Source organism: Talaromyces atroroseus (genome assembly GCF_001907595.1).
Source record: "Talaromyces atroroseus strain IBT 11181 chromosome Unknown scaffold_7, whole genome shotgun sequence".
Classification (NCBI taxonomy): domain Eukaryota; kingdom Fungi; phylum Ascomycota; class Eurotiomycetes; order Eurotiales; family Trichocomaceae; genus Talaromyces; species Talaromyces atroroseus.
Genome location: NW_017971439.1, coordinates 1,388,560 through 1,401,134, shown reverse-complemented (window position 1 = coordinate 1,401,134; position 12,575 = coordinate 1,388,560). Strand labels below are relative to the sequence as shown.

The 12,575-nt window shown below is 48.0% G+C and overlaps 4 protein-coding genes across 4 annotated transcripts; 3 read left to right on the top strand and 1 right to left on the bottom strand.

The window, feature by feature from the left end:
- Nucleotides 1-96: 96 nt before the first annotated feature.
- Nucleotides 97-951, top strand: UA08_05922 (Calmodulin; the record flags this gene model as incomplete). Its single annotated transcript, XM_020268245.1, has 6 exons — nt 97-99; nt 223-279; nt 350-365; nt 452-577; nt 649-861; nt 917-951. 6 exons carry the CDS (start codon nt 97-99, stop codon nt 949-951), a joined length of 450 nt encoding a protein of 149 aa, XP_020119332.1.
- Nucleotides 952-1,498: 547 nt separating this feature from the next.
- UA08_05921 (hypothetical protein) lies at nt 1,499-2,622 on the bottom strand (the record flags this gene model as incomplete). The annotated part of the gene is made up of 2 exons (XM_020268244.1): nt 1,499-2,549; nt 2,609-2,622. The coding sequence occupies 2 exons, from the start codon at nt 2,620-2,622 to the stop codon at nt 1,499-1,501; spliced, it is 1,065 nt and encodes a 354-aa protein (XP_020119331.1).
- A 967-nt stretch (nt 2,623-3,589) lies between these two features.
- Nucleotides 3,590-5,585, top strand: UA08_05920 (hypothetical protein; the record flags this gene model as incomplete). Its single annotated transcript, XM_020268243.1, has 4 exons — nt 3,590-4,338; nt 4,395-5,165; nt 5,230-5,487; nt 5,549-5,585. 4 exons carry the CDS (start codon nt 3,590-3,592, stop codon nt 5,583-5,585), a joined length of 1,815 nt encoding a protein of 604 aa, XP_020119327.1.
- A 1,201-nt stretch (nt 5,586-6,786) lies between these two features.
- On the top strand, nt 6,787-8,721 carry UA08_05919 (hypothetical protein; the record flags this gene model as incomplete). Its single annotated transcript, XM_020268242.1, has 2 exons — nt 6,787-8,658; nt 8,710-8,721. 2 exons carry the CDS (start codon nt 6,787-6,789, stop codon nt 8,719-8,721), a joined length of 1,884 nt encoding a protein of 627 aa, XP_020119326.1.
- Nucleotides 8,722-12,575: the final 3,854 nt, after the last annotated feature.

The window sequence follows — 12,575 nt, the reverse complement described above, 5'->3', positions numbered from 1 at the left end:
CCCCCTAACATCTCTCCTCCTCGCAACTTTGATCCAGCAGTTTCGGTTTTTCCGCATTTCTTCCGCTTACTATTCATTCGCTCTAATTCCGTCACAATGGTACGAGCTCGATCCTTTCTTTCCAAGTCTTTCGTCGCTGCAGCCTTGTGTACTCCCCACAACTGCGGGGCAGCCCAAGACCTCGACCGTGTTTATTCATGACTGACTCTGGTGTGTTTGCAGGCTGATTCATTGACCGAGGAGCAAGTTTCCGAGTATAAAGAGGCTTTCTCTCTTTTTGTAAGTTCAACTGTCTCGTAGCTATAACTTTTCTAATTCGTGGGGATCTAACCAACTGGCCGTGCAACAGGACAAGGATGGCGATGGTGAGTAAAGCACGAAAAGGGTCATCGACTCGCGTTGAGCAAGAGCTATACAGTCTGTAGCAGCAATCCTGACTGACCCGGTATAGGTCAAATCACAACAAAAGAGCTTGGCACCGTCATGCGTTCGCTCGGCCAGAACCCCTCGGAATCGGAATTGCAGGACATGATCAACGAGGTTGATGCTGACAACAACGGCACGATTGACTTTCCTGGTACGAAAATACGCACATGCACACCTGCATCTTTGCCAAGGGGTTGACTGGACACTGGCTAACTGGCGTAGAATTCTTGACGATGATGGCCCGCAAAATGAAGGATACCGACTCCGAGGAGGAAATCCGTGAGGCATTCAAGGTGTTCGACCGTGACAACAACGGATTTATCTCTGCGGCTGAGCTGCGCCATGTCATGACCTCGATCGGCGAGAAGTTGACTGATGACGAGGTTGATGAGATGATCCGTGAGGCTGACCAGGATGGTGATGGAAGGATCGATTGTGAGTAGCCAAACAAAGAGATGGAGATGTAGAGAGAACTAACGGATTCTATCAGACAACGAATTCGTTCAACTCATGATGCAGAAATAAGCGTACATCTCTGTGTTTGTATGTGTTGTGGTATGCGAGGGTCCAGAGTTTCTCGTGTCGTGATTTTCTCCTCGTTGTTTTGGACATATATGAGCGGGTTATGATTCTGCTGTTGTGTTGTTGTTGTTGTTGTTGTTGTTGTGTTGCGTTATGATGATGACGATGATGAACAAAGGACAGGCTGCCTCGCTGGTCATCATTTCTCCTCTTTCCTCAACCAGGGCGAAATCGATGGGCGGAAATGTTATTCACATTTTATACTTCTCTTCCTTTTTTCTTACCCCTGGAAATCCGGAAATGGGACACGGTTTTCGAACATTGGTCATTGCTTCTTTTTCCCACTTATATTATTGAGTCTTTGACTGGGCAATGTTTCTTTACTCCTTTTTCTTTTTCTCTCTCTTAATTACCTCATCAGGTTTCAAACATATTCATCATTTGTCTGACTATTTCATCCGTGCCTATCGTAGTCAGGAACTTTGCCGTAAAAACAGGCATTGCATGGGACTATTTCATACTTTAGATACAACTAAACGTTTGTCCCTATCTACCGACTAAACCGGAAAAGTTCCATATACTGTCTGGCAAGATCAACGCCTCCCTCCAACTCCTCTTCCTCATCTTCCTGTAGCTGCTGTTGCGACATGCCACTACCACCACCCCAACTTCTATCCAGCGCAATCGCCTCGCGTCGTTTCTGCCGGCGTCTAATCTCGCGCTCCTGCCACTTGACTCCCCCTTCTGCGGGAGACCGTCGCTGACTCAGTTTGATTTTCACCTCGCGGCCCACGTCAGCTACCAGGATGGATTCGCGGATTGCCGCTTGCTGTTTTGTGTCTGCGATGATGTGCTGGGTGATGGCGAGATGGGCCCAGAAGTCGCGGATGAGCTGTGCGATTTGGGTGTATTCGGTGTTGATTTCGGCTTCGGTGGGGATGTAGGGTGTTTCTTCTGCTGCTTCTTCTATTTTGGCGTCGATGTCCATCGTATCTGCAATTGGTGCGAGGTCGTTATCGGGATCATTCTTAGCCTTGTGGCTGTTTAGAAAAGTCGATGACAACGCAGCCGTGATAACCGACGGTCCTCGCCATTCAATCTCCATAATCGTACCTCTCACTCTCGCCTGAGGCTGCATCTGCCGCAGTTCTCCCAATCGCACCCGAAAGTCACCGACATCGTACACCGTGCCGGTTACCGTGACCGTGTGTCGATGGCACCAAATAGGCTCGCAGTTGCGCACGAAATGGCGAAATATCTCCGCCGCTGAGGGGATTGGTACAGTAGACATGATCATGCCAGAGGCAGTTTGCTGCTGTGCTACAGGATCATTGCCGTCGTTGTCATCCTCAGAGGCATATATGAAGCCCAGTTTGGGATAGTTGGTCATCGACAAGAACTGCACATAGCGCGCTTTTGAGGGTGCTGGATTGGGCGCGTGAGCTGATGCGGGGAGACAGGAGGGCGTGTCTCTCATGAGTTTGTGCTCTAGTCCCCAGCGTCCAATTGGGATGGCTTGGTCGCCGTACACGGATCGCAGGCGCTCTGTGAGAGGGCCCAGGATGTGCGGTGCACTGGGACTGGAGGGGATGAAGTAGACTCTGTGAGGGGATTAGATTCTGCTTCTATGCGAGTTGTGGAAAGATGAAAGGGGATTTACCCGGTATGCGGCATTTCCGGAGCCTTTCCTAGACAATTTATTGGAATAGAACTGAGGAATAGATGAGTTGATCAGGAGATGGATACTAAATGGATTGATAAATATGTAGATTGCAAGCGAAATCTGGCGGACAGGTCGTGTCTGTCGTGGTGGAAACGGTCTTGCCAGTGAAGTACGGAGACGTGAGCTTTTTTTTTATTCTCGCTGCCAGATGGTGTGATAATGATGAGCACCTAGATGTCAATATAGAGCTGAGTGCAGATAATGAATCAACGGCAGTTTGTATTTTCTCTCTCTCTCCATCGCCTCGCGGGCGGTCGTGATAATCGTGAGGATATTATTTCGATGTTGACGTCGAGCCGTCGCAGTGGGGCTTGCGCTTTTCTTCAGTCAACAAGTCATGCCTGCCCTTTGATGGGACCTGGCATCAAATCAGGCATCCATTGGCAATCATATCACCCTTTACAGTATGTATTATTCTCTGATCAGCGTTTCAGGAACATTTCAAGGAGGCTCATCAGGAGCGCCCCATATTAGAAGGACTCCACTAGCCCCGGCCGGGGTCGCTCCCTCTCCTTCTCTCGCTCGCAGCGACTCCTGCTTCTTCTGTTCTGCTCGCTGCATCGCCCTCAGTACAGCAATCACCAGCTGGCACTCGCTCTCCTGCAGCTATCCAAGACACTGATCGCTTTCTTCTGGATGCTGACAGCTTGACATCTCGACAAGTGATCTCCACTCTTTGATGTCATCGCTCATTCCTTTCGGTGCATCGCAATCCAGCCTTCTCTGTCGACTTTCTTTGCGCTAAATCCACGCTCTCAGCTCATGCTCACCAATTCACGAACCCTACGATCTTTTATCAGACGCGATCCGATGTTGCATAGACAGCAATCCTTTGCAGATCCCATTACTTGAGGCCCGGTTCTCTAGAAGAAACGGCACAACGTTCCTATAAAGCTTCTGCTTCGCTCCCTAACCAATATGCCCCTCGCGCGCAAAAGGCTTATTATTCCCGCCTTTATTCTCACATTCGTTATATACATCCTCTTTGACGACATTGACCTTGACGGGCCTCCTCCCGACTATCCCCCGGACTTTCCCCCTGGCCATCCGCCTAACTATCCGCCCAACCATCACCCCGACCGTCGTCCTATCCCCGAAGTCGAGCTCGACGAACCCGTTCACTGGCACAAACTGCACGAACAGTACCCGGTAAAAGAATTCATTGCGCTCCCCAGCGATACGCCGTCGAAGCCAATCCCCAGAATCCAATATGACTTCCCCAAGGAAGACGCATCGGACCGCAAGCAACGACTCGATAGGCAGGCCGCCGTAAAGGAAGCCTTTCTACATGCGTGGACAGGCTATAAGGAGCACGCCTGGCTGAAGGATGAGGTGTCGCCCATAAGTGGGAAGTTTGTCAACAGCTTCTCGGGCTGGGCGGCCTCGCTCGTAGACACGCTGGACACCTTGTTGATTATGGGCCTGGACGACGAGTTCCAGAGGGCCCTGGAAGCCATCGAGGACATTGATTTTACGACAACGGCTGATCAGACTATCAACGTCTTTGAGACTACTATTCGCTATATGGGGGGCTTCATGGCGGCCTATGACTTGTCAGACGGCAAATATCCGATTCTGTTGAAGAAGGCGCAGGAGGTGGGAGAGTTTGTATATGGGGCTTTTGATACCCCAAATAGGATGCATGTAGCCCGGTGGAAATGGAAGGAGTATGCTTGTTCATCCTTTGTTTTGCCCTCGTGATCATTACTGAATGCAAGTGCAGGTCCCTCAGGGGAACACCGTTGCGAGCTTCACAAAAAACTCTCTTAGCAGAAGTGGGATCGCTAAGTGTTGAGTTCACCCGGTTAACTCAGCTCACGGGAGATCCAAAATATTTTGACGCCATTCAACGTGTCACCGATCATCTAGAGAAGGCTCAATCGAAGACCGGTATTCCAGGACTGTGGCCCATGACAGTCGACCTTGAGAACCTCGATTTTGTCAAAGACAGTCAATTCACTCTAGGCGGCATGGCCGACTCGACATACGAGTACCTTCCGAAAGAGCATCTGCTCCTCGGTGGACATACAGAGCAGTATAGACGACTCTACGAGGCAACCGTGAATCCAATCAAGGAGAACTTATTGTTTCGCCCGATGACTTTTGACAAGGCTGACATTCTCTTCAGCGGCACACGGATCGGCAAGCACATGTACTATGAAGCACAGCACCTCACCTGTTTTATTGGGGGCATGTTTGGCATCGGGGCGAAGATCTTTGATCGCCCGGAAGACTTGAATACGGCGCGGAAATTGGTGGACGGCTGTATTTGGGCTTACGATGTCATGCCAACAGGATTGATGCCTGAAATTTTCACGCTGAGTGCATGTGATAGCTTGAACGAATGTGTCTGGGATGAGCAGACGTGGTTGAGGGGCTTACGCAAGGGCTCTCGTAATAACGACGTTAGTGACGCGGCAATGCGGCAGATGGCCGTAGCCGAACATCTTCCTCCTGGTATGACAAAGGTTACTGATACCAGGTATATTCTGCGGTAGGTTCTCTCTCTCTCTCTCTACCTCTTTACTTGCTATTGTGATACAAGCTGATTATAACAGACCCGAGGCAATTGAATCTGTGTTCATCATGTACCGTATCACGGGCGACAAGGCGCTGCAGGACGCTGCGTGGCGCATGTTCACGAGCATTGAAAAGATGACGCGAACCGAGATTGCGCATGCCGGCATTCAGGACGTACGATACACGGATACGGCGAAGTTAGATAAGATGGAGAGTTTCTGGATGGCAGAAACACTCAAGTACTTTTACCTTATCTTTTCAGAGCCGGACCTGATTAGTTTGGATGACTATGTGCTGTGAGTATCTCCCTCAAAAATTAGATTTGAGTAGTTAGTTACATGGCTGACATTGAAATAGGAGTACCGAGGCGCATCCTTTCAAGCGCGTGGCGTGATGAATTCGGGTGTCAGCGGCGAGACGCGCGCCAAGAATTCTCATGCCAGATTGGTCGATGGCAGACTAGGCTCTAGCTTCATTAGATGTTGATTGAAGAATACAAACACTGTCAAACAAACTCCGGAGTATGTAGCATGCATGTCGTACCATCGGCATGGGCTCGGATCTGATTAGGTTGCACCCCACCCGGCCCGTTCTCGGCAGACGCTCCGATTTCGGTAACGCAATAATACCGTGACCCGTACACGAATATTCCTAGGTACATCTTGATATCGTCTGCCAGGGGAGATTTTATGTAACTGCTGAGTTAGTAGCATGCATGGTCGTACTCTCTAGCTTATTAATTCTGCAGGGACCAGAAAGTTGTCACCCACTCTACTTGGTTCCTGGCATGCTTGACTTCCAACCATGCAGTGGTTTTACTCCGTATATCCGCCCACGCTGCACGTTCACGTCGAACCTGTAGCTATGTGACTCAAGGCAGTGCTCCTCATACCACAATTGACCACTGTTGCTCATGACACTCCTGTTGACGGTAAAGCAAGCAAAGAATAATATAAACTGCCCGTATCGTCGTACCAAGTTACACGTACCAATAATCTCGCCGAGCCCGCTAGTTGGGTTATCTGATGGCGTCAATAGCTCCCATTGGTGCGTCCCCCCTGTCAGCCTCCCCACCTGCACCACCTTCCGATGCCTTTGGTTCTTTTTCCTCCTTTTGGCATTCCTCTCAAGCCAACTCTCGCTCCCTCCCCTTTGCAGTACAGATATGCTATAACAACAGGCTCAATTCTTCTCTTCCAATGGTTACGTCGACCTCTATTACTTGTCTCATCTCCTTTCTTTTATCTTTCGATTTGCATATGACTCTCCGTCTTCGGTAACGATAACGCCATCGTTGCAAAAGTGCGGTTTCTTCGGTATTCATTTCGTCCTTTCGGCTCGTTTTCGAGCGCTTCACGTACGGTCCCCAGGACAGGTTATTCTTGTTCTTTTTGTGGTATGTTTGGATGTTCTTACTTGGTTGTCGTGCACAACGGATTGCCCTTTGACTCCAATATCCGAAGAGTCGCCACCCCGCCATGTTGTTCGGAATATATGGATTATTCACGCAACCACTGATACAATTGAGCTTGATTGATATATATTTGAATTCAGCTATGCAGATTTGCTAATATTGTACCTATCTATCAGGCAAAATGCCTTCGGCAGTTGCACCTCTCTCCACAAAGTCGCCCATACCAACCACATTGACGTCACATCCTGGCAATCCTGTGCCAGAAGAGCCTCACAACATACCGCATATAAAACTGCCCGGTATCACTCATGATTCCACGTCGACGGCCTCAAACCAGTCTGTCTCTGCGCGCTCTGAAAGCGACGCGGACACCGCCGAAACCCCCATCACGGAACACTCCGACGTCGATGAACAAAACGAACTGCGCGTAAGCAAACGGCGGGCATCGACTGCTCTCATATCAGAAAGCTCCGAGGATGTCCAGAGGATACTTGGTAACATCGGTACTGGTGGCACGCAACTGGTGGAAAAGATTTGCTGCGGTGGTGGTTGCTGTCTATCCCAGCCATTGCTGGGCCCGGACCAGGTTATCCTGAACCCAATTCAAACACCAGACAACGCCGCTTATCGAAGCTTGAACTTGAAGATTCGTACTCTCGCACTAGACAGCGAATTGAGTAATGTTGTTCCTCTTCCGGAGAAAACAGTCTCATTTGGTCCTGTTTCTGGTGACGCTGTGGACGTCCAGTTGGGACCGAAGGATCATCCGCCTGAATTTGTTCAACCCCACCCTCCGTATAATGTCTTTCGAGCGCCATTGCACCACGCTCGTGAGCTTACAAAGCCCGGTGCTGAGAAACGCACATATCATTTCGACATTGACGTGACTGATTATCCCGTTGAGGGTGGAGATGTTGATTTCGTCGTCGGCGGGGCAATCGGAGTTTGTCCGATGAACAGTGATGAAGCTGTAGACAGCGTGTTGGATTGCCTCGGCACTCCAAAGCCAATCCGCGATAAAAAGATAATAGTGCGCACCACTTCTGGACGCTGGCCGACCATTTGGGGTGACGACCAAGCCCGGGAACTGGTGACTACGCGCCGGGAATTGCTGAAATGGTGCTCCGATATTCAAAGCTATCCTCCGACCAAACAGCTTCTCCGTGTTATGGCGGAGTATGCGTCGGATCCTCACGAGAAGAAAATTCTCACGTTCCTTTGCTCCGGTCAAGGACAGAATGTCTTCTGTGACCTGCGAACCGGAGCGCATGTCTCAATTGAACAGCTCTTGCAAGCTTTTCCGTCAAGTCTTCCACCTCTTGACCACCTACTTTCAGTTCTGGGAGCGCTCATGCCACGCTTCTACTCCCTTTCTCAGGACCCGACTGTTTCCTGCACTACGCGCGGCGAAGACTGTCGGCGCATGATTGAAATCGCAGTGACGGTTCATGAAACGAACGACTGGAAGCGCGGAACGCGTTCCGGCGTCGGTTCTGGATTTTTGCAGCGTCTCGCTGATCAAGTAATTGCCGCGGAACGCAACGGCATTGATCCGAAGACGCTGGATTTGCATGTGCCCATGTTCCGTGGCCTTATGAAAAATCCTCTGGCCCGGGAGTTTGTGCTCGACGGACCGATGCTACTTATTGGGGCTGGAGTTGGCATTGCGCCGTTCCGCGGGTTTGTGCAACGACGACTCAAGTCGGCCAACTGCGCGAACAAGGTGTGGGTTCTACAGGGGATTCGCGATTCTCTGCTCGACGAGCTGTACAGTGGCGAATGGGGGGTGCATGAAGAGCAGGTTAAGAAAGTGGTACAGAGCCGACGAGGTGAGAGCCGGTACGTGCAGGAGGAAGTGCGGCATCAGGCGGACCTGGTGTGGTTTGTGATCAACGCGCTTGACGGGCGGGTTTTTGTCTGCGGTAGCAGCAAGGGCATGGGCGAGGGCGTTGAGGATGCGCTGATTGAGGTTGCCATGGCCAAGGGCAATCTGAATTTCGAGGAGGCGAAGGAGTTTTGGGAGAGCAAGAAGGAGGCAGGGCAGTACATTGCAGTAAGTCTGTTTTTTTCGTTTACACTAGGGAATCATTACTAACTTGAGCAGGAAACATGGTAAATTGTGAATTCGACTTCGTTTTTCTTCTCTCTCTTTCATCCTGCAGTCCTAGCGTTTTCGGCAGCATATTTGCGCTTTCCATAGATATCTATACATAATTGTACAATCAAGCCTCGCGGCGGTTAATCATTACTTTGTAACACGCATGTAGCTCTGCAGTATCCATCCCTCGCCTTGCAAATTGCAGATACCCAAACACTTGAAGGAGTATTACATACGGTAATACTATTGGAAATGCCTCGGCGTATCCTCGGTGTCGGTGTCGGTCCTCTGAACTACGTAGTACATATTGACTATTGACTAGTACTGGCTTTTTCTAGAATGCGCCTAGCTGTATATGACTAACGTCTTCTAAGATAACGTTCTTCTGGACGATCCCTGACGATCGACAATCGATCGATCGGACTAGCCAGGTAGTCCGCAAAGCTAGAACAATAGTGAACTAACTTAGGTATGTTGGAATAATGTGACCGGTGGTTAGGTAGCAGTGCATTCATTCCAGCTGGCTGGCAATGATGAAGAATCTTTCTGCGTGCTACCTAATATATCCTACCGTGTACCTAGGTACAGGCAGATGTGAGGGATGATCATTCCAAAGCTCGAAGAAAGGAAGGAAGCTAAAGCTTGAAGCTGGGGGGTGAGTGACCTAGCCTGCATATATCATAAAATCATAAAATCATAATTTCAATATACATAAGTGAATAGCTAGGGAGCAGGGTGTGTCCTGTCATGGCTTGACACATAGATGATAGCCGTTACACGGCGTATGTCAGAGGGGATTAGAGAGTGAGGCGGGTTAGATTTTATTTAGTATTTGAATTTCGAGCTTTTACGGGGGTAGGGTTCATGGCATATGCTTTTATTTGCTTGAGGGTGAGTGAGTGATATGACAGGTCCTATACTCGTTCATGTACGGAGTATACAATTAAATAGACTAGGGTGAAAAGGAACCAGGACCAAACCCCAGGTTCATCCCTACATCGTACATACCAGGATGCATGCAGATATGCACGCTCACCCCTCAGAGCAATGCAGGCTGCTGCTGCTGCACGACGCGAGCGGTAATGTTCGGACTTTTTGATTGTCCTGCTGGGTAATACTACTTACTACCTAGTATCTGGGTACGTCGATATTCAAGTATACATATTAAATTACGAGATCTGGGTTCATCGTACCAAGGTACAATATGGAACATATGTACAAGTTCCCACGTATTTGAGACCTTGAGCAACTAGATGGACAGATACTAGCGTATTAGTCTAGTAAACCACGCACCTTCACTACCGTCGTAACTTGACTAGTTAGGTGATCAACTTGCATGAAAATCGTGATTGGCACCAACCGCGGTGGGGAGATGATAGGTCACATTCCGGACCCGTTGGCTGGGTTCACGTAAGGAAAGTTAGAACAACAGGGAAAAAGAAAAAAAAAAAAAAAAAAAAAAAAAAAGGAGGGTGACTAAGAGCGTGGGCATTGATCTGCCGACGTACCGATCGACATCTTGTCAGTTGTCAATATTTATATCTGAATTGGTACGGAGTACTCCGTACATAGTCCGGCATGGCATGGCGGGCAGGCAGGCCGAGTATATTCCGTTTGTACAGTATAGATCCGACCCGACAGGCTGGTTTTGTTCTTGTCGGATACATTATAGGTTAATCAATTAATTAGTTAAACCATATATTAATTAAGGGCATATTATCATTCACTGTTATCAACATAACCAATTATTGCACTTAAATTACCAAATCGACTAGTTGCGGTCAGGTCCTCGCAATAGTACGATGCAATAAATAATGGTCAATATCTGAGGACATACCTTTTCTCTCTCTCTTTTTTTTTTTTTTTTTTTTTTTTTTTTTTTTTTTTTTTTTCTTTTTTCGCGCTTGCTTGTCATTACTAGTCATGTCAAAGCATGATCAGGCTGATAGATAGATAGATCGGTCGATGCTGTACGGACGTTGGGTGCACGCTGAGATCTGTGGCTGTGTGGGACTACATAGTACGACAGACAGGCAGAGAGACAGGGCATGGCAGCATGCGAAGTACCTAGGTAACGGTGTAAATTGTACTGTGTGCTACGAATTCGTAGCTAGCACTACAGTATGCAGCGCACCGAGTGAGGGATGGAGTTGTGAGTTGGTACTTTACTACAGCATAGATATATATATATCCATGGGCAAACCCTAATTACCCGATCGGGAATATTCAGATCAGCGTAGCTAGTTAACTTACTCCATACTGACAAATTACAGTTAACGAGCATATCTCTAAGTTACATACCCCATAAGCCGTAAGGTCCTATGAGAAATAGATTGCATCCCTGCTAGATCCATCAAATACATGACAGGCATCTACATGCACCGGTGTTTCATGTTAATTACTGCCCCAGGCTGTCGGGGCGTTGCTACTATCCTATCCTATTATTCCCACCAGCTTTCAACTTATAACCAGTCTGTCTTGCTAACTAGATACTACTTGTGTGTTAGCTCGAAGCAAGGCGCAAATACCTGCATGCACGCAATGTACGCGCTGGTATGTACATATTTCTACATATACATAGGTGGTAGCAGATCTTGCATGGCGATGATCTGAGATCTGATCTGATCGAGGAGTTTCAAGAACAAGGATTGTGGCGTACTGTTCGTGATTCATTGATCTGACAGCTGGGTAATATTGTGTTGACTCTCGAGCGACAATAGTTAACTTAGTTAACTAGTTAGCCATTAACTTACATAACCATCAGTTAGTCAGCAGCCCTAATCTGGACCGACAGAGTCTTTACGTCTGCAGTTTAGCTCAGGCAAAACACATTTCCGGATGCTTGTCGTATCCAGTCAGATCGGCGCAGAACCGAACAATAAATCTCACAGTGACAGCAGTCAAAAGTCAGGTCAGGTCAGGTCAGGTCAGCCCCGCAGGACCCTAATCGTGGATTCGTGTCCGGCCAGTTCGACTTAGTACGTGCTAAGGAGTAAGCGAGGTGGCGGTCCATGGTACGTCCTAATCATGAATGTATCCACAGCAGAATTCCAAATTCAAGGCGAGTGTCCATATTGACCATTCCGTCGGGATACACGACTTCATTACTCCGTATTGAGCAGATCGAAGAAGACTAGTCGTAATGGGTAGCTGTCTCACGAACGGGTGTTCTGTTCGATTATAACAGGGATATTATAGCATACGGAGTATAGTGTATTATGCTATCATTAACTAGCCAATGATTATTATCCAATTTATTAATTTATAATACTGTCACAGCACATCGGTTGAAATGATTTGACTCGGGACCGGGCGGAAATCTTCCGACTTCCCAGCAGTAGAAAGTGAACATGAAAGAAAGAAAATAAGTAAATAACCAAATAACCAAATAAAATAATAAAATAATAAAATAATAAAATAATAGATCTGCACGGCCTGTCTGGGCGGTGCGCATATGCAAGTGGGCGTACGTTTTAGGCATGGAAACCGAACTGTCGAAAAAAAAAATATATATATATATATTGCTTTTTCACATACTACTACTCCGTATACTACGGAGTACCATTAGATATAGTGCTATACACTACGTACCCACCGTGACAATCCCATGGTACATTAAGTGAATTACAGCGCTAGTATTGCCTTGCATAACCTTGATTCAGCCCGTCCACTTTTCCTGACAGTCCACGATCATTCCAACTACTGAACTTAATCACTGGTTGGTGGTACTGCTAGGCCACACCACAATGTCGGAATTTTGGGCCTAAGGGATATTACTGGTATTTACTGCCCTGTAAATTGTAAAATGTAACTTGACGTTTTTGGCTGTCACGATCTTATACTATTTAGTGGCCTGGTCCCTGGATCTCGTG